This window comes from Carassius auratus, chromosome 37, assembly GCF_003368295.1.
Source record: "Carassius auratus strain Wakin chromosome 37, ASM336829v1, whole genome shotgun sequence".
Classification (NCBI taxonomy): domain Eukaryota; kingdom Metazoa; phylum Chordata; class Actinopteri; order Cypriniformes; family Cyprinidae; genus Carassius; species Carassius auratus.
This window is the reverse complement of record NC_039279.1, coordinates 6,227,077-6,248,300: the sequence shown is the minus strand read 5'-3', so window position 1 is coordinate 6,248,300 and position 21,224 is coordinate 6,227,077. Positions and strand designations below refer to the sequence as shown.

At 34.7% G+C, this 21,224-nt stretch overlaps 1 protein-coding gene across 1 annotated transcript in view; it reads left to right on the top strand.

The window, feature by feature from the left end:
- Window positions 1-3,770: 3,770 nt before the first annotated feature.
- Window positions 3,771-21,224, top strand: part of LOC113055984 (serine/threonine-protein kinase LMTK1-like) — a 48,014-nt gene continuing 30,560 nt past the window's right edge. Inside the window, 1 exon segment of the mRNA XM_026222406.1 lies at window positions 3,771-4,299. Coding sequence (XP_026078191.1) covers window positions 4,218-4,299 — 82 coding nt within the window. The 5' untranslated portion in view covers window positions 3,771-4,217.

Below are 21,224 nucleotides of genomic sequence, written 5' to 3'. Positions count from 1 at the left end.
GATTGGCCTCCTCCTAATGTTCTCTCTCTTTAATCTGCAGAAGCTCTCAGATCAAACTAAGCTTTGCTCAGAGACGGTCATGAGCACACCAGAGCTTTTAAACCTCTTGAGCAACTCATAATTATATCCGAAACCTCCAGCAGAACAAAAGCTTTGCAGTCATTACACCTATTGAGAGCCTTTTCATTGAAAATATCACCACATCTTTGCTTCTGTACAGAAAATAGTGCATGAAGTGTTGCAATTTAGCAATAATTGTGTCTGTAAATGGCAATTCTTGTCCCTCTTTGCTTTAAAATGTCTATGGTGGTTAGACATGGTTAGCTGCTCTCAAGGCAAATCAGTCCTTCCCTTAATGCTTGCTTCTACGGTAATAACAGCACAAAAATATATAAGAGCACTTTAACTGAAGACTATTCTCGTTAATCACCACTGGCTCCTGATATTTGAGACATGTTTGTTTGTGCACGTTTGTTGAATCTTCTCTTTACAAGCATGTCCAATGATTTTGTTGAACTATGGTTGAGATCTTGGAAAGGTTTGTGATTGGTATATTTGTCTCTTTTTCTCATTCTCACAAGGTTACATTTATTTGATTCTAAAAACAGTAAAACAATAATACTAGCAAGAACCAATTATTATTATTATTATTATTATCAATGTTGAAAACATTTGTGCTGCTTAATATTTGTGTGGAAACTGAACCTTTCTGTTGAGTTTCTTTGATAAATAAAATAAAAAATATAAAAACTGCATGGGTTGCCAATATGGTTTGATTTAATTTTACATGTTAATTGAATGTATGGATTGTCACTTACAATACCACTTAACTTATGATTTAGCTCTCATAAACATGCAGCTATCATTAGCTGTGTAAGACTATAAATGATACTCACATTTACTGCTTAATGCAGTACCGTGGCACAGTGATGGTATCAAATGGAAATACCATGGTACATTAATAAAACATCAAGCTGAGAAACAATAAAGACATGTTGTTTTGTGAAGGACACTGTATGTATAAGCTCATGTGGCTTTTACTGGTGAGTGTAATGTTAATGAAAGTTGCGTGTTAATCTTTGTGATGAGGTCGGGCTCTTAAGCTTGTATGGACGGTTCATAGGAGGCTAATGTTGTGTTTAATTGTTTGAGCTCAAGTCTAATTATTTGATGTTAACACTATTCTGGGATTATAGCTCCCTGGTGGAGACTTAACTTCTAAAGGCATTTGTTGATGGTTAAGGCTATTTAGTCTGCTCTTGATATTTAAGACCATACTGGACTCTCAGATCAATTAAGAAACATCTGTTATTTTCCCCTTGTGTGGTGTTATTTATGTCTAATTCAAAACTGGGGGTCATGAAGCTAAAATGTTAATGTTCATGAAACAATGTAGTCAAATGCTTTAGCTCTTACTCTTGGCCTCTCCCACTTATACACCGTTAATATCTCAGTCAATGTGACTAGCCAGTAACTAATCTAATTTTAGAGGGAAGTCTCCTGTCTGAGTACCCTTGAAGAGATCGTGTTTCAGCTCCGATGCACTTCTAGCCAGAATGATTATTTAGATAACAAATAAATGCACATACTTTGGTTTTATCATCTGCAGTTGTATCAGTTTCTAATGATCTTAAATCTTCTTTATGCCCAGTTGATTGAAACACGTTTTTTTTTTTTTTTAAATATACAAAAAAATTATGACTGGATGTAACATTTAACATTTAGAAGTTTAAGGTTGGTAGGATTATTATTATTATTATTATTATTATTATTATTATTGTTTTAAGGAAATCTTTTATAATCTTGTTTTATCAAAATTCAATCACAATTTTTTTTTGGGGGGGGGGGGGCTGTCAGATAAAATAACAGAATTTCCTTTTCTGTGTATGGACACAGGCTTTCCATAATCATGCTGTCACGAATCATACACACAAACAGGGAGATTCATGTGAAGTATTTTATTAGGGAAATCCAAAAATCATAATCCAGTCAAGCAAAGGTCACAATCCAGGTAAGCAGTCAGAACAAGAAACATGAATGTCCACAAGGGAACACGAAGAAGCAGGGTGACAAAAAACAATGACTCCATGAAAAGGAAATAGAAACAAACAGGGTATATATGGACAGGTGAAAACAATGAAAGTGTGAACAGCTGAGTGCAATTAACAGGTGTGCAATTAACAGTGATGAATCCAGACAAAGGCTTGTGGGAAATGCAGTACCTGCAGTGGGGTGACTATGGGGAAGTGAGACCACTACTGGACACCCAGGGATACACAGACCAGACACCATGTGACACATGCTCACTGTATTTATTTGCTAAAAAAAAGCAATGGGAACCCTTAATATTGTGAAATGTTCTTATATTAAATATTTTTTTCTATAATTTATTCCTGTGATGGCTATTCTGATTTTTCAGTAGTAGTCTTCAGTGTCACATGAAGTCATTCTAATATTCTGTTTGATTATTATTGATATTGAAAACAGCTGCATTATATTTCTGTGCAAAACCATGTTAGACGGTGTGTACGTTTTTATATAGATAGATAGATAGATAGATAGATAGATAGATAGATAGATAGATAGATAGATAGATAGATAGATAGATAGATAGATAGATAGATAGATAGATAGATAGATAGATCATGCTTGTGACATTCATCATTGGTGCAAACTTGAATCCAATATGGATCATGTTCTGATCCCATTTTTTCTCTTTCACTCATTTGTGTGTGTGTGTGTGTTTCTACTATCCAAAAAAGGCAAAAAGGCTTAAAAAGATAGGGGAAAAGCATAGCAAGTCATGGTTTACTGTTTTTTACCTGCAGGCATGTGAACCGAGGCAGAATTCAGTGTGTATGAGAAAAGTGGGAGAGAGAGAAAAAAGAAAAGTGCTTTTAACAGTAATCTCAGCACTGTATGAACACACTCGCTATCCACAGCATTTCCATGGCAACCCTGACAGAGTGACATGTTGTCTCAGACAAACAGAATGCTTGACATTATTATGACTCTAGCCTCTGAACCAGCCTCCTGTACAGACAACCAAACACAGTGTTGGTTCTACTAAAATCTATTTTTAAATAAATATTAATTTTATTGTAGACATTGCACTTTTTTTCTGTATAGACTTCCACACAGTTGGACCAAACATACCCATAATATTTTTTAAAAAGGGAATATGTCAAGTCATTAATTACTGCGAGACTTAATTGGGGATAGTTTATCGTAATCAAAATCTTTCCAAGTATCTTGTTTGATCACTGATGTAGTCAAGACTGTTTTGAATTATGAATTACACAAAAATGCCACAGTGTTAGAGAAAATCACAAATATTCGATAAATAGTTTCTGTTGTTCTTAAACATTAATCAGAATGAGCAATTCTTCCTCCAAGTTATATTGTTCATTGTTTAGCTGCAGTTTGCTGACTGCCTGGCAACATATCAACCTGGCGCATTAATACACCTGAAGAGTTCGACGAATGGAACGATTGTCTGCGTTTATTGGTGGTTTTACGTCAGCTTCAAACGTGGTTCATCCAATCAGAGTTCGTTCAGAATCAAAAGTATCAATAATTAGCAATTATACAAGAATCCAGCTGTTTCCCCATGATTCTCATCAACTTTAAAGTTGTAACCCATAAAACAGTCCCGCGAGTTGTAATGAAGCTACAATAAAAGTATCGTTTCATCTCTAATCACTTTCTTGTTGTGGTTCTCGTGCACGTTGAGTGTTAGCGTCAGTCACAGCTGCGCTTGTGGCGCAATCTCCTCCCCTCCAGCAGATGAGCAAGATGGCGCTATGTGGATTCAGCACTGAACAGCTCCCATCGGGCTTTTTAACAAACGGTTTCATTTGGGCTTAAACCCAGCAATTAAAACCAGAGCCAGAATTTGCCTAGGGTCTTTCTTCTGCAGTCGGAGCACACGGAATGCTCCACAGGACGCGCGTGTCGTTTGGTGCAGAGAAGCAGCCGAACCCACCGCAGAGACCCTCTCTACGAGAATGAGCAGAGAAGATTCACACGAACACAACGCTGGTTTGCGGTGAGACTCATCCGTAAGATAATGGACTGCATCCAGTGGATTTGTCTGGCAATTCCCTTGTTCTGACTCTATAGCATGGAGGAGCGATGGAATGACATGTTCGAACAGAAAATAAACTCTTTTATTTAGCATCAGAGACATCGTTGTTGGACTTCACGTTATCTTCAGCATGTCAGGCACTGTAACACTGCTGGTCATGTCTGCGTCGGTTTTCAACCCTAGTTTTGCGCTGAGCTCTCATTTTGACTCAGGTAGGCTTTATATATGGATGTACCTGTATTTTATCTTTTTAATGCACGTAGAATGATTTCACATTGCATTTTTTCTCTCAGAAGCATATGAAGAGATGCTAGAATGAGATCTTCTACTAGAAGCGTTTTGAATGATTTTTTAAGGTGGCTATACAGGGAAATACTCTAAACTGATAATTTTATGGCTTTTATAATGACCTGTATAAGATTGATTTCTTATTTCAAATCATAAGCCATAGGTGAAGGCACACAAAAATGACTCAATGTGCCTCTCCACACGTCCATTGACTCGCATGCCAAAGGTGAGAGGTGGAGGTGTAAGACTGGGTGATTAATGCACATGTAGCCATGTCTAATTGGACAAGCAGGACACTATCTATCTCCAGGGAGGTGTGTTTGTGTGTGTGTGTGTAGTGAGGAGAATATAATGACTGGTAAATAAGGAAGAGCATAACCTTCGGCTCATGGAAAGTTTAATTAATGGAATTAATGGGTTGTTTAAGACAAGTACACAAAATAGAATCCTATTTAAAATTACTGTCAAAAACAAAGATTTCCATAAAGCAACTTCAGTACCGTACAAGCTCTGTCATTATTTACTCACTGTCATTAGATAGAAAAACCCAGGAAACTCCAGAAATTGGGCAAAACCACATCAAAAAGCTGCAAAAAAGAAAGAAAAAAGAGAAGAAAAAGGAAAACAAAGGTATGAAATTGTTCATGGCTTTTACTTAGGTTGAAATACAGGTGTAGTGGTACACTTTATGATCAGTTGGCATTGGTGTTGCTTTAAATAAAAGTAAAATTTGTTGGGGAAACACTTTTCATTCAGTAAAATGGCATAAACAATTACAGAGGAATAGCGTATGTAAGTGTAGAAAAACTGAAAAATTAAAATCTTTATTTTCAATTACAACTTTTTTCAATGTAATACTGAAATGCAATGAAAGAATATACAGTACACATGATCTTGATTATCCTTGATAGGATTATGTTTGATAAGTTTCACGCTTTATTAATTATGCTGCACTTGTCCCTGTTCATTTATTTATTTATTTTTTATGAAATGAGAGAAAATGCAAAATATCTGATGGTACACATTACAATCTCTTGTGTTGTTTTAAACCCTGCATATTATTGATTGTTTGATTTGGTTGATTGGTGATGAATCCTCAGAATAGGATATTGTCCATATAACAACAGTTTACAGTCTGCCAGGCTCCAGAAAGGGCAAAAACAGTCATTGAATTGGTCCATATGTCTCTTGGACTATACTGCAAGTCTTCTGGTACCACACAATAGTTTGGTAAGGAGTTTTTTTTTTTTTTTTTAAATCTTGCCCTTCGTTAGCCGTTAGATCAATTTCTGTCTTTGACATCAGTGATGTTCCTTTGAGAGACATTTGATGTTTAACTTGATTTTACTTGTTCTTAACACAAAGCTATACTTTTGTGTTCTTCTAGATTAAAAAAATAACAGCAAATGGGTTTGGAACAATGTGAAGTTGAGTAAATGATCCAAATTTTGGGTGAACTATTCCTTTTAAAGCCTTGCTATGGTGTGAAAATGAGCCATCATGTGGGTTGTTGCCAACAGTGAATAGTATTCCCTCCCTTCTAAATTGGGACTCAGCTGTGTGTTTGTTGTCTCCTAACATGGTTCCTGTAGATACCAAGGTGGTCCGCAGACTTGGATTTAGGAACCTAAGCATTGATTCCATTTCTGTGCATTTTTATCATTACCTTTTATGGGATACTGCTATCAAAGCCTCTTTTCAAAATTCATACACCATGTTCCAAATTGACTTTCACAAAGTCACAGACCTCTTCCCCTCCAAAGAATTTAATTATGTCCGCCAGCGGTGATGAAGAGGGGAACAAGGTCTGTCTGTCACAGCGATGAATGGAAGTTGGACTCCTGAAGAGTCTGGGAATGATTAGAGGGAGATAAAGAAACTGAATCTGCTTTTGTAGTCCTGCTGAGCTCGTTTCAGACCAGGATACTGAAGACTGGTGCAGAAATAAGTTTCACTCAGAAGTTGCTTGCAAATTTCACAAACCAATCAAGAAACGGTGATTAGCACATTGAATTAAATGTGAAATTTTGAAGTAATACTTTTGAAGTTTGAAGTAGTCTTTTTGTTATTTATAAATAATACAAATTTATAAATAGCAGTGTATCTATCGACAAGAAACATCATTTTGTATGTCTAAAATGCAAATGTTGTCACACTTCAGTCTGAAATTTAGGCACAGAGTCTGGGAAGTCTTACCCCATCATTTGCATTTTAATTGCCTTTTTGTTTGTGTTTAGCTAGAAGGTAAATTACTCACAATGACTTGGTAAGTCAGCAGTTATGACCACGAATCACGGTGATGTAGCGCCAAGCAGGATCTTCATAATGGACTCTAAAATTAGTGGCTGTTACAGATTGTTAAAAACAAAACCATAAACTTTTTAAATAGGTCCAGAACAGCATGGCTGTAGTTAGACGATTGTTCCTGAGGGTATGTTGAAATTTACTGCAACTTCTCAGTAATATAGAAACTGAAACGATAGAGAGGCTTGTCGATTGTAATCATGACATCATTTTTCCGGAAGCAGTGTTTGTTGGGTAATTGCTGGTGGTGTTGGCAGCCATCCCATGCCAGCCTCCAAAGCTCAAGTTTCCTGACTGCCAGACAATCAGACTGTCCTGTAGCACTGGGCTCCTCCTGAAAGAACAATTGCTTTTTATTCCCCTCCAGTGAATTTCGCACACAGGATCTGACAGAAGGATCGGTAAGAACACGTTACAGTGGATTATAGTAGATTGTATGGTTGTTAAGATAAGCGAGAACAAGGGAAAGACAAAACAAGACAATTTTAAGATTTTGTGAACATCAACAAATTCTTCAAACTCTGAAATTGAGTTTGTATAAAATGTGTCTGGTTGAGATTATTTGTGCTCAGATGTGTTTATGAAGGACATAGCGGTTACATGATGCACAAGTAATGGTGAAGGGCAGTGAGATGGCATTGAGTGTGATGTAAACAAGCTGGAGAGAGGTGAGTGGCACTGTGGTTTATATGCATTTTGATTTACTTAAGGTTGACTGAATATATTTGGTAGAGAATCTGAACATATACTGTTTAAAATGTTGGTGTTACCAGTTTCAAATAAATGCTGTTCTTTTGGACTTTATATTCAGCAAAGAATCCTGACAAAATCAATCATAGTTTCATCATAGTTAAGAAAGAATGTGTTACATTATATTAAAATAGAAAACAGTTTAAATAGTTTACAATATTACTGTTTTTGTTGTAGTTTTGATCAAATAAATGCAGCCTTGGTGAGCAAAAGAGACCTCTTTCAAAAATATTAAAATATCTTGATAACTCCAAATGTTTGAACAGCACAATTCAGTTTATTTCAAAGGTGTTATGGGTTGAAGATTGAGCTTTGTGCACAGGAGAATTCTTGTGCTGGAAAATCAAATGTATGCCTCATTTTTCTCTTAATGTTGGTCTGTAAAGTTAAAGTTGTTGCATAGCCTTTTGCTTTATTTTATATTCCTATTTGCCAAAGGCATTAACTATAAGGAAGAGAATCATCGTTCTTCATTGAGCTCTCTGTTATTTTCAAGATACATTTGCTCCCATTAGTTTTATTTTAAGTTAAGCTCTCACCTACTCTTTGGATCCAAGCTTTGTCGTTTGTTCCTTCATTTTCAGTTACAAACAAGCCACCATGAATGTTGCTAATGGCCTCTGCCATTGCATTTGAGCATGTGTGTCTGCATCTGTTTATGTAGTGAGGGAATAAGAGTATGTAGGAGTGCAGGAGATGGTGGAAGATAATCGATCCTGATGGAAAGAAGACTAGTGCAGTTAGAAAAGAGCAGTCCATCATCTCTCTTCTTTCTCTCCCCCCAAAATATGGCATCCATTAACAGATGCCACTCCCAGTGATGGAGTCTGTTTACAGTCTGCTAGTCCAGTGCAAAACTCTATTATAAATGTTAATTAAATATAAGAGGTATGTTTGCTTTGGCTCAGGAAATACATTGGAAAAACAAAAGTGCGCATTCTCAGACTCAAGGGAGAGTTTTCTAATCTGTAAGTTGTATGTATTTTTGTGTGTTGCCAGTAAATTTGAATGCTTCTCCTACGCTATCAAACTGTTTTATCAAAAGTGCAAGTGCAAGACAGCAAGACTATTTGATGAACTTGCAATAATGCCCTAAGTGGAGTTATTCATTGTGAGAGAAAAGGAAGATTGTGACCTAGAACACCACTAAAATAAACACGTTTTTTTCCTGCAGGAAAAAAAAAAAAAAACTCTAGTCACTTTTCAGCCATTTTATAGCGGGGTGCTTCATTTAAATATTCACTGATGAATCAGAGGTTGACTCTAAGAAAAACAACTATATATATATATATATATATATAACAATCAAAAACAATTAAATTAAGTAGATTATGACAAAAAAGATAATTGATTGAGTGTTTCATTGTATTTAAATAATAAATACAATTATTCATTCAAATTATTGAAATGCTACAGATTGCTCACTAGAGAATTAACGGTAAAAAGTAAAAAGTCAAATAATTATACAAACAGTTTGCTAAATGTAATTTTAAAGTGATTTTACCTGTGAACACCATTGTTTACTGTTGAATGCAATGTAACTTAACTGTGCTGATCTTTAGAAGACTTCCAAATGGTGGCATTTATTCAGGTTTAAAGGAGTATCCTTTTATAAATAATATTTACCATAAGAAATAATTATGACAAGGATTTTTCTCTCCTTGATAGTATCACAGTATATCAATAATTTTTGGCCATTTTTGTTTAACAGAAAGAGCCAAGAAAACATATAAACTGGTTCTAATTCACTGGGTTTGCATGCCATTGTATGCACAGAATGTTAAGAGGGCTTTGCAAATCCCTTTATGTATTTAAAGGATTATTTCTGTTATCTGTGTTTAAGGCAGATGTTGCTCCAACGCATCCACTTCATTGATGAAACTGGCAGCAGTTTTGCAAACATATTAAACGAATCCCTCTAGATGGGCCATGCCCCCACTTTAAGCACCTCCTGCTACTCAGTTTCTCCCTCTCTAGGCCTACAGGGCGTCACGCAGTAAATGGGCCGATGGTCCTCAGTGTCTGGTTGAGGAAAGTTGTTTGCTGTCACACTCACTGCAGGCTGCATTGACCCAGAAAATACAGATGGATTGCACAGCAAAATCACTCACACAAGATAGAACAAAATGCTGAAAGGAGACCGTTGAAATGAGTTTGACTGTAGGAGTAATTTAAGTCAAAAATGACAAATTGGTTGTTTGTACCCAAAGGTCAGAGTGGGCTTGTTTTTAATCTTGTTTCGAGAAGGTACTACACCCTGTATACCTGTATTAAACTATACTATTCTGCCTTTTAGTGGAGTATTCTGTATGTAGCAGGCTTTTAAAGGGATATTCCACCCCAAAATAAAAATTAAAAAATTAATCACTTAGCCCAATGTCGTTCTAAACCCGTAAAAGCTCTGTTCATCTTGGGAACACGATTTAAGATATTTTGGATGAAAACCGGGAGGCGCTTTACTGTCCCATAGACTGACAAGTAAGTTACACTGTCAAAGTCCAGAAAATTATGAAAGTCGTCATCAGAATAGTCCATCTGCCATCAGTGGTTCAACCGTAACATTAGGGAGTAACAAGAATACTTTTTGTACATGATGAAAACTAAAAATAATGACTTAATTTAACAATTCCTCTCCTCTGTTTCTTGTAGTGCCACTGATACAGAAAAGCGTATGCTGCCTGCGTTCAGCTCATAATCTTAAAAATGGAGCTACGGTGATGTGGAGAGAAACAGAGACGAATTGTTGAATAAAGTCATTATTTTTGTTTTCTTCATGTACAAAAAGTATTCTTGTCACTTCATAATTTTACGGTTTAAACACTGATGGCAGATGGACTATTTTGACGATGTCTTTCATACTTTTATGTACCTTGAGAGTTGGCAGTGAAAAGCCTCCCTGTTTACATCCAAAATATCGTAAATTGTGTTCTGAAGACAATCAAAGCTTTTACTGGTTTGGAATGACATGGGGGTAAATGATTCAATTTAAAATTTGACAATTTTTTCATTTGGGGGTGGAGTATCCCTTTAATGCATGTTTACTTCTGTGTCAGCACCATGGAGAGTTCCAGAGAGAGAAACAGAAGCCATTATGTTGTTCTCATCTAATATATATTACCATTTTGAAGGACAGTAAGGCTAAGATGCAAGCTCAATATAGAATCCATTGCAATTGCTTGCTCTCTCCTGTTGCAGGCAATTTCAAAGCATCTTGTAGAATATAGACAGATATTGAATAAGATGCAGAAAAACACTAACTGCATGGAGGTTCTCTTGAAAGTATCTGGAAGATCAATATATTTAGAGAAATAGAACTCAGCAAAAATGAATTGAATTGTGTTGGCTTTCAGGATTGGGGAACACATAGGGAACACACACACACACTTATGCTTAATGACCTTCAGAAAACTTTGATGTCAGCCTTTTAATATTTTTATAAATATTTTATGAGCTATTTTTTTTTATTTTTATTTTTTATTTTATTTTTGCAGCTACCAAAATTTTGGACATTCCTAAATATAGTTTAAAATCCCAGTTTTTAAATTGTCCAAGATCAAACTTAATTAATAATGAGCTGAGAAAATAGAATGTTATTATTTACTTGTCTTCCAGCTTTATATGGACCAAATGACATTACTTTTTGGGTGTGACAATTTTAAGGAATTTTTTTAAAGGGAGAACATTTTTATAAATGTGTTTATAATTAAAAATAATTTATAAGTGAAATTTTGTTTATAATCAAAAGTAGTATCACACAGAATCACTGTAAATGCCATTTCAAAAGATTATATCAAAGTATGATGTTATTTATAGATGGTAGATGGGATATAGACGTTTGACATGTTTAAAACATTCTCTGCTAGTGATTTAAGTTATATTATAAATGACCCATTATTTATTAAACATTTATTTTTAACATCTTATTATATACTTAAAAATTTAATGGAACACCATTAAAGTGTAAAGTGTCTACTAGCTGCCATTTTACATCCTGGCAGCAAGTGTAATACTTCTAAAGATTTCTGTGATTATGAAAGATTGGCGTAAAGGTGTGCATTTGCAGGGAAGCTGGGAAACACCCAGCATTAATGTGCTGCATTCAATTAATGTGTGTGAATGTATTTGTAATAAAAACACATGTAAGTGGCCATTAGTATTTCTCTGTCTCACAACATTTACATGTGATGAAAGAGTGTACGACAGACATGTTACTGGTGAGTTTATACAGCAGATGCCCCTCGCTCTATTTCCAAAGCAGCATGTGACACAGATCTCACACCATCCCATCATTTCAGTCTCATTAATCAAACTCTGATTGGCTTGGCCTGGAGCATTCATTCACTAATCCTGTCACCTCTGTCACTTCTGCCCCCCCCTGGCAACTAGATGTTATTTATCATCTCTAGTTTATTAGGAGGTCAAAGGACGATATTGGTGCTGGTAGTTATTTAAAGTACACATACACTTGTAGCATTTGTTTTTTTTCTCCTGAAGTCCATTTTTTATGTTGGTCAAGACTTTTTTCTGATTATATATACATTGTAATTTCAAATTTTACGTTTTAGTAATTTTGTTTTTAGTAATTGTTATTTTTAGAGGTTTATATATGTCTCTCTGTGTGTGTGTGTTTTAGTACATCAAGTTATTACATTGATAAATGTTGCTTTTCCAACCAAAAATTATAAATATTGTAATATTTAATGGAATTTTAGTTTCAGTTTTGTTTTAGCTGACTATAGTAACTGAAGGTTATATAAAGCTGCCGTTCTGATCACCCAGGCTGGAAGATTCTAGATCTGTTTCACTGTGGCTAGTCTAAAAGCACAAACTCGGCAGAACTGAACCTGCTATTTATGGATAATTGAGCCCTGACATTCAAAGCCCACATCATGCGATATGCATTGAAATTAATTAAACATATGTAGTCCTGTGTCTCCATGGCAACAGCTCTTCAGCATCCATGGTACAGTGTGAGCACACTTAAGCTTTCAGTTGTCAATGCTTAATCGCACTGTGGCCATCTATAACCACGGCAACAGCAGGAAGACCAATTCAGGGTTTGAAGGAATTAGAGGCACTGCCTGATTTCAGGTCTTGTAGATCCGTTTTCCAGAGGGGAAGGAAAAATTTGTATTTTGCTTGAATTGAACTGTCATTCTCCACCAGGCAGCTCAAAGACCTTTCATGCTGTTGCCACCATACTGATATTATCATATGATATATATCTAGTGGCTCATGAGTGTGTTGGTTACCAGTATTTGACATTTCAGCCTTGAAGATGTTTGCTCTTTGGTAGCTGACCACTTAGAAAGTTAGTCAAGGTTTTTTGAGCCAGAAATATAATTGAACTTTTTATGGCTATTTTTCTAATTCTCCCTGCCCCTTTTTGCTGTTGTTCCATTCAGACTACATTTTAAAGGGCCTCTTTGAAAAGAGAAGCACCACTTTTTGCAAATTTGATGCTCAATCTAGTGTAGTTGGTTTTATCCTTTAACAGCTTCTTTGCAAAGCTCTAAAAATAATCCGCAGTGAAATGTGTACGTGGCCCTGGTCTAACTGTGAATAATCAATGGGTGCATGTTATTCTTAAGAAAATGAATGCGTTTATAATCTTTCTTTGAAATGTAAAAAGTTACTGATAGAAAATATTGACCAAAAATTTGTCTGTTTTTCTTTTAAAGTACATAATAATTTTTCTAAAATTTCTCAAATCACCTCACAGAAGTAAAATGGGTTGTGAACACTGTAAAAGTGGATTAAAAAAATGTTGCACACTCGGGTCATCCAAGATGTTGAGTTTGTTTCTTCATCGGAACAGATTTGAAGTTTAGCATTGCATTCACTAATGGGTCCTTTGCAGTCAATGGGTGCCGTCAGAATGAGAGTTCAATTAGTTGATATAAACATTACATGTGAATGTAAATATATATGCAGAGCAGCACTAGGGATATTAGTATCAGTCCTACTTCCTCCTTGATTGCTCATGATGATCCCTTTAAACTGGTTGATACATTTATTTATCCATTTTCAGGAGGTAATGCTGCTTTGAAATTTTTTAGAAATCTGTAAGTAGCTAAATAACTCTCAGCCCATACAGTGTTAATTTCGTTAACGAAGACTATGACGAAAAATATTCGTCAACTAACCTTTTTCACGGACGAAAACTAAATAAAAACTAAATAAAAAGTCAGATATGATGACGAAAAACGTGACGAAATATAACTGACACTTTAGTCAACGAATAAAAATTAGACGAAAATATATGGGAGGGACGAATGGAGAAGAGATCCAATCAGAGCGAATCTTTGAGGGTAGGTTGATCTATGCAGAAGCAGCCGAGCCATTTTAAAAAGCCGCGGCAAATGCAAGCGCAACAGCTAAACAAACGCAGGAGCAGTTACACAGAAAAGAGAACAAAGATGAGTTTGCAGAAATTCGCACAGTTTCGAGGACGTTTTCATAACAGTTAAGTTGTTTACACAGGGAACTACACTGCGACCTTTTGAAATGCCATTTGGACCCAAATTTTTATGGGGTCGTAAATGTATCACTGATTATTTTTGTACCTACTTATGTGTAATGCTATGTTTTAATATGAGCATTTATTAAAACAGAAATGTGTATTTTAAGAATACGTTTTATAACGTGCTCCGAGCATTCAACACATCAAGTTGGCTTCAGCCCCGCGATGCGGGAAAGTTGAACTGAGCAGATGGTTACGCACGACACTGAACCGAGCTCTCTTTCAGGACGTTTGTGTCCTCCTGCACCTGAACGAACAAATACAAATCGCATTTTAAATAAACATAAGAAAAAGAGCGAAAAGTGAAAGAGCTCAATTCAGCAGCGCGGTGTTCTGGTGTTCAGGGAGCAAGCAGAGACGCGTCTCAAAGTCTTCTTGCTTTTGTACCGACAACAAATACATACTAAATATGTCGAAATACCCGTCTTGGAAAGTGTGTTCGAAAAAGTCTGTAGTTATGTCTTCAGTGAAAGTAAAGAGTTGGAAAGAAATCGGATGCGTATCTTTATAATGGATGCATTTGTCTCTTAAAGTGACCGCGCCTAATTTACTAGCTCTGCTGTCAGTGTCTTTAATGTATGAAAATGAAAGTAAATCACTCACTGCTCTTGATTGAATTACTTTGTAGTTTTAACAAGAATTTATCCAAAGTCAATCCAAAAATCAGATAGAATAGATTATATTGTTTTACTAGTGACTAAAAAATAAAAAATAAAAATAATAGGGACCTGAGCATGTTTTGCTTAAGTGTTTCTTTCTTTAATTGCTAATGCAACCTTTTCACACCACAGACTGAACCAAATTAAGCATTGCATCAGACATTATCAAGATGAATTTGTTGTTCTGACACAGTTTAACCCCGAGTTATTGTCATATTTTATTACCAATTTCTAAACTACAGCAAATAAACTATGATATTGTAAGAAACGTTGAAGGTGTCTGAATACATTTTGGTTTGATTGTGTATTTTATTTTACAGTGAAAACTATGCAGTGCTATTTTAAATGAACAAAAACAAACTTAAAAAAATGTAAACTTTGTGTAAATAGCACAAATAAAGAAATAGAATGAACAAACAATACAAATATAATATAGGTGGTTGTCTATTTCAATAATACTGTACTTCATCTTGAAAGAATGTCATATGCATTGCATATCATTCAGGACGAATGCATATCTTTTTCAGAGAGCATGTATATTTTTCATTGAGAGCAGGCCTTATGTTTATTTTATAAATACCATTCCATAACAGACTGATGGAAACATTTAGTCAAGTCAACTAATTTGACTTTGTTCTACTAAAATAAAAAACTAGACTAAGACTAAAAGACTTAAGACTAGACTAAGACTAAAACTCTTATGATATTTAGTCGACTAAAACTAGACTAAGACTAAAACATTTCAGATGACTAAAATGTGACTAAAACTAAATGGTGTGTTATTCAAAAGACTAAGACTAAGACTAAATCCGAATTCGCTGTCAAAATTAACACTGAGCCCATATTTATTATACAAATATTTAACAAGACAAATAGCCTGAGGTTGAAAACAAAGATAGTATGTCTGCATACATTTTTGATATGAAGAAAACCAGAAAAATATTGAATTAAAATCTAACACAGAGTCTTTCTCAGATATATATATATATATATATATATATATATATATATATATATATATATATATATATTATATATATATATATATATATATATATATATATATATAGTCCTCATTTTATTGTGTAGTAAATTGTCTTCCTTTTATTTCTTCATTATTTTTTTATCAAGCTGCCTGATGCTGCAGCAGGCTCTTAGGAACCGAGTTACATCTCCACCAACTACTCTCAGCTATCTCCTACTTCACTCATGTTTAAATTTTAATGTCATGTTCTTGCTCTCAGAGTTTGAATATCCTCTCTGGATATACAGTAAGCCTTTGGACCTGAACCAGTTAGGAGTGCATGCAAAGACATCAAAAAGAGGCCTAGCAACATTTGTTTTTTGTGCAAGTTACGTAAGTTGAGTGGCACATAACCTGCAGAGATCTTCATCTCTGAGAGGAGATGATGTGGTGGGTGTCTAGAAGGATCAGACAAGGAGTAAGACATTTAGACTCCCAAGAGCCAGCAGCTGGTTCTCACCACAGAGACAGAGCGGATCAGAGGGAGAGAGTGTCGGAGCTGGAATGACAGCGAGTAGATGGATTGAGAGATACAAAGGTGGGCTCTGGTGAGCTGCCTACATATGCAGCATTTTAAGTAACTCCTGACACAAGATCTGTGCCAGAAGTAAGGCATGTATTTTTTTGCCTTAAAAGTTAAATTTTAAACAAAAGGAGTATGTATCCTTCACAAAGGCAATACCATAATTCACTGCGACAAGCTTAGTGGGGAACAAAATCCTATACAGTACAGAAGAGAAATGTTGATTATAAATATATTTGTCCATAGTTATCATGTCCTGTGTTCTTAAATACTAAACTATAAATGTAAGAAATATATATATACATATATTTTTTATGTAATGTATTAGAAAAGTGTATCTTATGCTCAGTCAGACTGCGTTTATCGAGATTTTAAAAAACATTGAAAACAATAATGCTGTTAAATTGTCAGGTTTATTCCAGTTTTCCTTATTTGGTCATGTTTCCTGTTCTTGTCCTCAGTTATATAAGTTCCAGGTGTTCCCTGTTTAGTGAATTTGGTTCCGGCTGTGTGTCATTAATTAGTTTGTGTGTCCCATTGTGTCATGTGTTTAAATAGAGTTCCATGTGTTGAGTTCTTGGTCTGCTGTTAAATGTCTTTTAGTTCCTGTGTATGTCTGTTGATGATTGAATGCTATAGCTTGAAGAATTCTCCTCACTCCTTCCCAATTGTAACGTGACATACATATTATTATAGTTAGTATTATTATTATAGTTTAAAATAATTGATTTCTATTTTAAAATTGAATTTGTTATTGTGCTGACAAAGCTGAATTGAGCAGTCTTCAGTGCAACATGATCCATCAGAAATCATTCTAATATACTGATTTGCTGCTTAAGAAACATTTCTATCCATGTTGAAAAAAAGTTGTGCTGCTGTATATTTTCCAGGATTCTTTGAATAAAATGTTCAAAAGAAACAGGTTTCTTTTATTGTTTGTAACGTTACAAATGTCTTTAATCTAATTTTTGATTAATTTAGTCCTTTCGGAATTGTTTGTTTGTTTGTTTGTTTGTTTGTTTGTTTATTTATTTAAAAGGGACAATGCACATTAATAAACATTAGGACTATGTCCAAATGTAAATGAGCCAGATATAGCCGTACAGACTAATTTTCATCTGGAGTTAAATTAAAGTATTAAAGTATTAATTAAAAAATATAACTCTTACTGACCTCATACTTTGGGATGGTAATTATATAATTCTAATTATTTTAAAAAAAGTTACAATTGTAATTATTTTGAATTAATTTGCAGAAAGCTAACCAAGCTGTTGAAATGAGTTCAATTTTCTTGTGTGCTTCATTTGAAGAGATTTTGTAATGTTGTTGCTGTCTATGTAGAATGTTGAAAATTAGCCACTCATTTCAGTTGTGATGCTTCATTTTAAGATGGTAAAACAACAAGAAGGCTTTTTGAGTATTGGAACAAAGCAAATGAAATGGCTGGAGGAGGTAAAGACAACAAGGTGATTGATCCAAATGTTTTAGTAGCCATAGGTTGTGTTCAGGTGAGCCAGAGAATTCAGAGAGATGCCATTCCTGTCACAAGCATCATGTAGACATGCTGACATAAGGGGAGTTTATAGATTAGAAAGGCTTCATACTGTGCACAGACAGGAACAGCGGTAAGCTTGTATGTGCATTTTTACTGGGCACATATTCATGTGCTATGACTGAACAGTCTGTTTCAATCCGTGACATTTTTCCCCATTAAACCCTGCATTCTCCGGGAATAAAAAATAAAAAAGGTACAAAGCTGTCATTAGGCCAGTACCTTAAAGGCACCGCTGCATTGCAGCTAGTACAACTCACAGGTATTGCACACCGAATGCATCACATGCAGATAGCAGTGCAAAAACAGTTAATTCAATCTAAAAAGATAAAAGATCACTTCAAGACAAGAAAGTGGCACTGGTGAGTTTGAAGTGAGTTTCCAAAAAAAAGGAAAAAGAAAGTGAGATATTGTTATGGCACTCTATATGAAACATATGTCTTCATTCAAACATTTTAATGAAAAAAATGCACAGTAAAAAATCCTATACCCTAGGGTGAAGTCATTATGCACTTACATTGATTTGGGACAAATATAATTACATTTTATGAGAAACTATGTGAGTGGCACTCAGTGACGCAACAGGAAACGGAAAAACTGGGGTATCTTGGTGCTGTCGGTGTGTACAGTAGAAAACATTTATATGTTGCAATTCTTATCTGGTGTGTGAAAAAATTTGAGTCTGTGTCAGTATTTAGTATGTAAGAAATGCTAAAATGTTTTTGAGGGAGGAGCTTGATTAGTCTCAGACTGAACACCTACGGCCACCCACAGTCTGATCACTCACCATCCGATGAAATTAGCATAACTAGCTGATAAATGGCCGTTTGAATCTGATTGGCGCCAAGCAACTTTTGGGAGTCGAGGCACAGCATTCCGCCTAGAAACAAGGTTATAGCAAAGAGCGCATTTGAGGAAATACTGATCGCTGGATTAATCAGTTGAGAGTTTAAGGGTGGCATCAAATGAAAGATACTGAGTTTAGTTAAAGCCACTTAGTCTCCGTGAATTTAGATCCAACTGTAAACTGCTTTGTTTTTTGAGTATATGTCTGTAAAATAGTCTATGGTTATCATCACTTTCAGTTGGAAGGAAATTCTACACAGATTTCTGCTGTTTTTGGTTCAGTCATTCCTGGCATGGTTCTGTTGATTTTAGCCTAGAGCATAAAGCCAAACTGTTCCATCTAAATAAACAGCATTTAATAGATCAGACATGTCCATGAATCATATATCAGAAATATTTTTCACACATTTTGGCTTGCCAACTTTTCATTGTTTGCTCAGGGATTATACGACTATTTGACACATAGAAAAATAAAATCTTGAAGATCTTGATTGAAGGAGAATCACGGGACCTTGATCCATATAAACCATTCCAGATTCTTATCGTGCTTTAAGAGCTGCTTGGATCCAGGCAAAATCAGCATGTACCATAGCTTTTAAAAGAACACAGATTTTAAATGAGGCCTGTAAAAAAATAAACATTAGGCATGGAAGAGCCTCAAGTTATAATTAGAATATGAAGAAAATTAGATTTGAGATACAGCTGAGAGGGCACAGTGGGAAAAACTTGATAGATCTTTTTTCTCTTGCCTTCTTTCTCATGCAGATGGCAAAGTGCCAGATGTATTTTTAAATAGGTGTAAAGGAATCCAAGGATATGGGAAATATAATATATATATATATATATATATATATATACACATATATATATATTACATTTTCATGCATATTTTAATACACTTAGAGGTAAAAGATTGATCTCCTATAGCCATTTGAATACGAGTTAAGCATGCAGGGGTGTATTACAATTGCAATGTGGTGGTAAGGTAGTTTAGGAAAGGATTACTTTCAATTACATTCCTAGGTTTTCCACTGAAGGTGGCAGTTAAATAATCCCAATGTTTTTGATCCCAGCACGGCTCCAAGAACTTCAAGCTTTAATGAAGACGGGGGCACCACGGGACACAGACCTAACTGCTGCTACACAGCTGATCTGCTAACGGCCATGCTTGAGTGTGTGTGTGTGTGTGTGCATTAACAGATGCATGTAGCTTCTTCAAAACACACAGACCCTTGAGTAAGTTTCTTGTTCAAACTTAATTTGAAACGTAGCTATTAGAGGGGATTGAAACCTAAAACTTTTTTCTCTGATTGCCTAAAAAAGCATGTTAACACACTGTTAAACTCAGATTTTTATGCAATTTTATGCACAAGAATGTATGTATTCATGCATAAACTGTTAAACACCATTGACTTGTTTACTAATTCCCTATACACTACATAGTGAATGTCTATAGAAACAGTGAGGAAAAATCAGTGCATTCATACACTCCTTTAATTTTTTTCATATGTTCAGTAAAGACACATTCAATTGATAAAAAGGTATAGTAAAGACTTCTTCATTGCTAAAAATAAATAAATAATACAAATAAAATATCCTGAAAAAAATATAATGGTCTCCACCAAAATATTAAGCAGCTGTTTTCAGCATAGATAATAAGAAATAATTCCTGAGCACCAAAACAATATACTAGAATGATTTCTGAACATAGAAGACTTAAAATATTTTAAAATAGAAAACAGTTATTTTTAAAATGTGAAATAATATTTCACAATATTACTGTTTTTAAATGTATTTTTATTCAAATAAACACAGCCTCTCTGTTTTAATGTTTAATTGTTGTGGATACCTGTAAAGAGTGTCTAGTTCCTCGATCACAATGTTGTGTATTGTGTGCATGTTTTATTAACTTCCTTTGAGCACGTTTTGAGAGGAGTTGAATTAATTAGTGCTTACAGTGATTAGAGACAGAGACTGTTTTTGAGAGTCACCATGGAGACTAGATATTGTGACATAGCATGGTATTACTGTAGAGCTCAAAACAACCAGAAAGTAGCAGTCCGCATTGGGCCTGAAAATGTCATTAGCATTTAAAATAAAGCATCAGGCAGAGATACCATAAAAAAAGAAGACAAAAATAGACTTAATTTAATAGAAAGCAATGAGAGAGTATCATAAAGGACATCAAATGAGATATACACATGGTGATGTGCCATTTAAAATACTGAATATTACCGAACATTAGTTAAAAATATGAACAGATTTTTATTTATATTTTTTTAAATAGGGATGGATACGGTATAAGCACCATTATATAAAAGTGACTTTTTAATATAACCGTGTTGATATAAGATATTGAATTGATTTGTGTTTATTGTTATACATTAATTCATACAGCCATTCATTCATTCATTCATTCTTTCATTCCTTTTTTACCAAATAACGTAAAATTTATGTAATAAAAAAAAAAACATCTGTAATAACATACATTATTTTTATAATCCAGAATGTTCTTATGAGTGGATACCTAATCAAAACCCTATTAGGTGGAGAAACACAAAGTACTAGTTTTCAGTTTTTATTTTAGTTTGTTTTAGTAATTTTGTTAGTTTTGTTATTTTGTCATATTTCTATTATCTCTATTATCATATTTCTATTTAACTTTTAT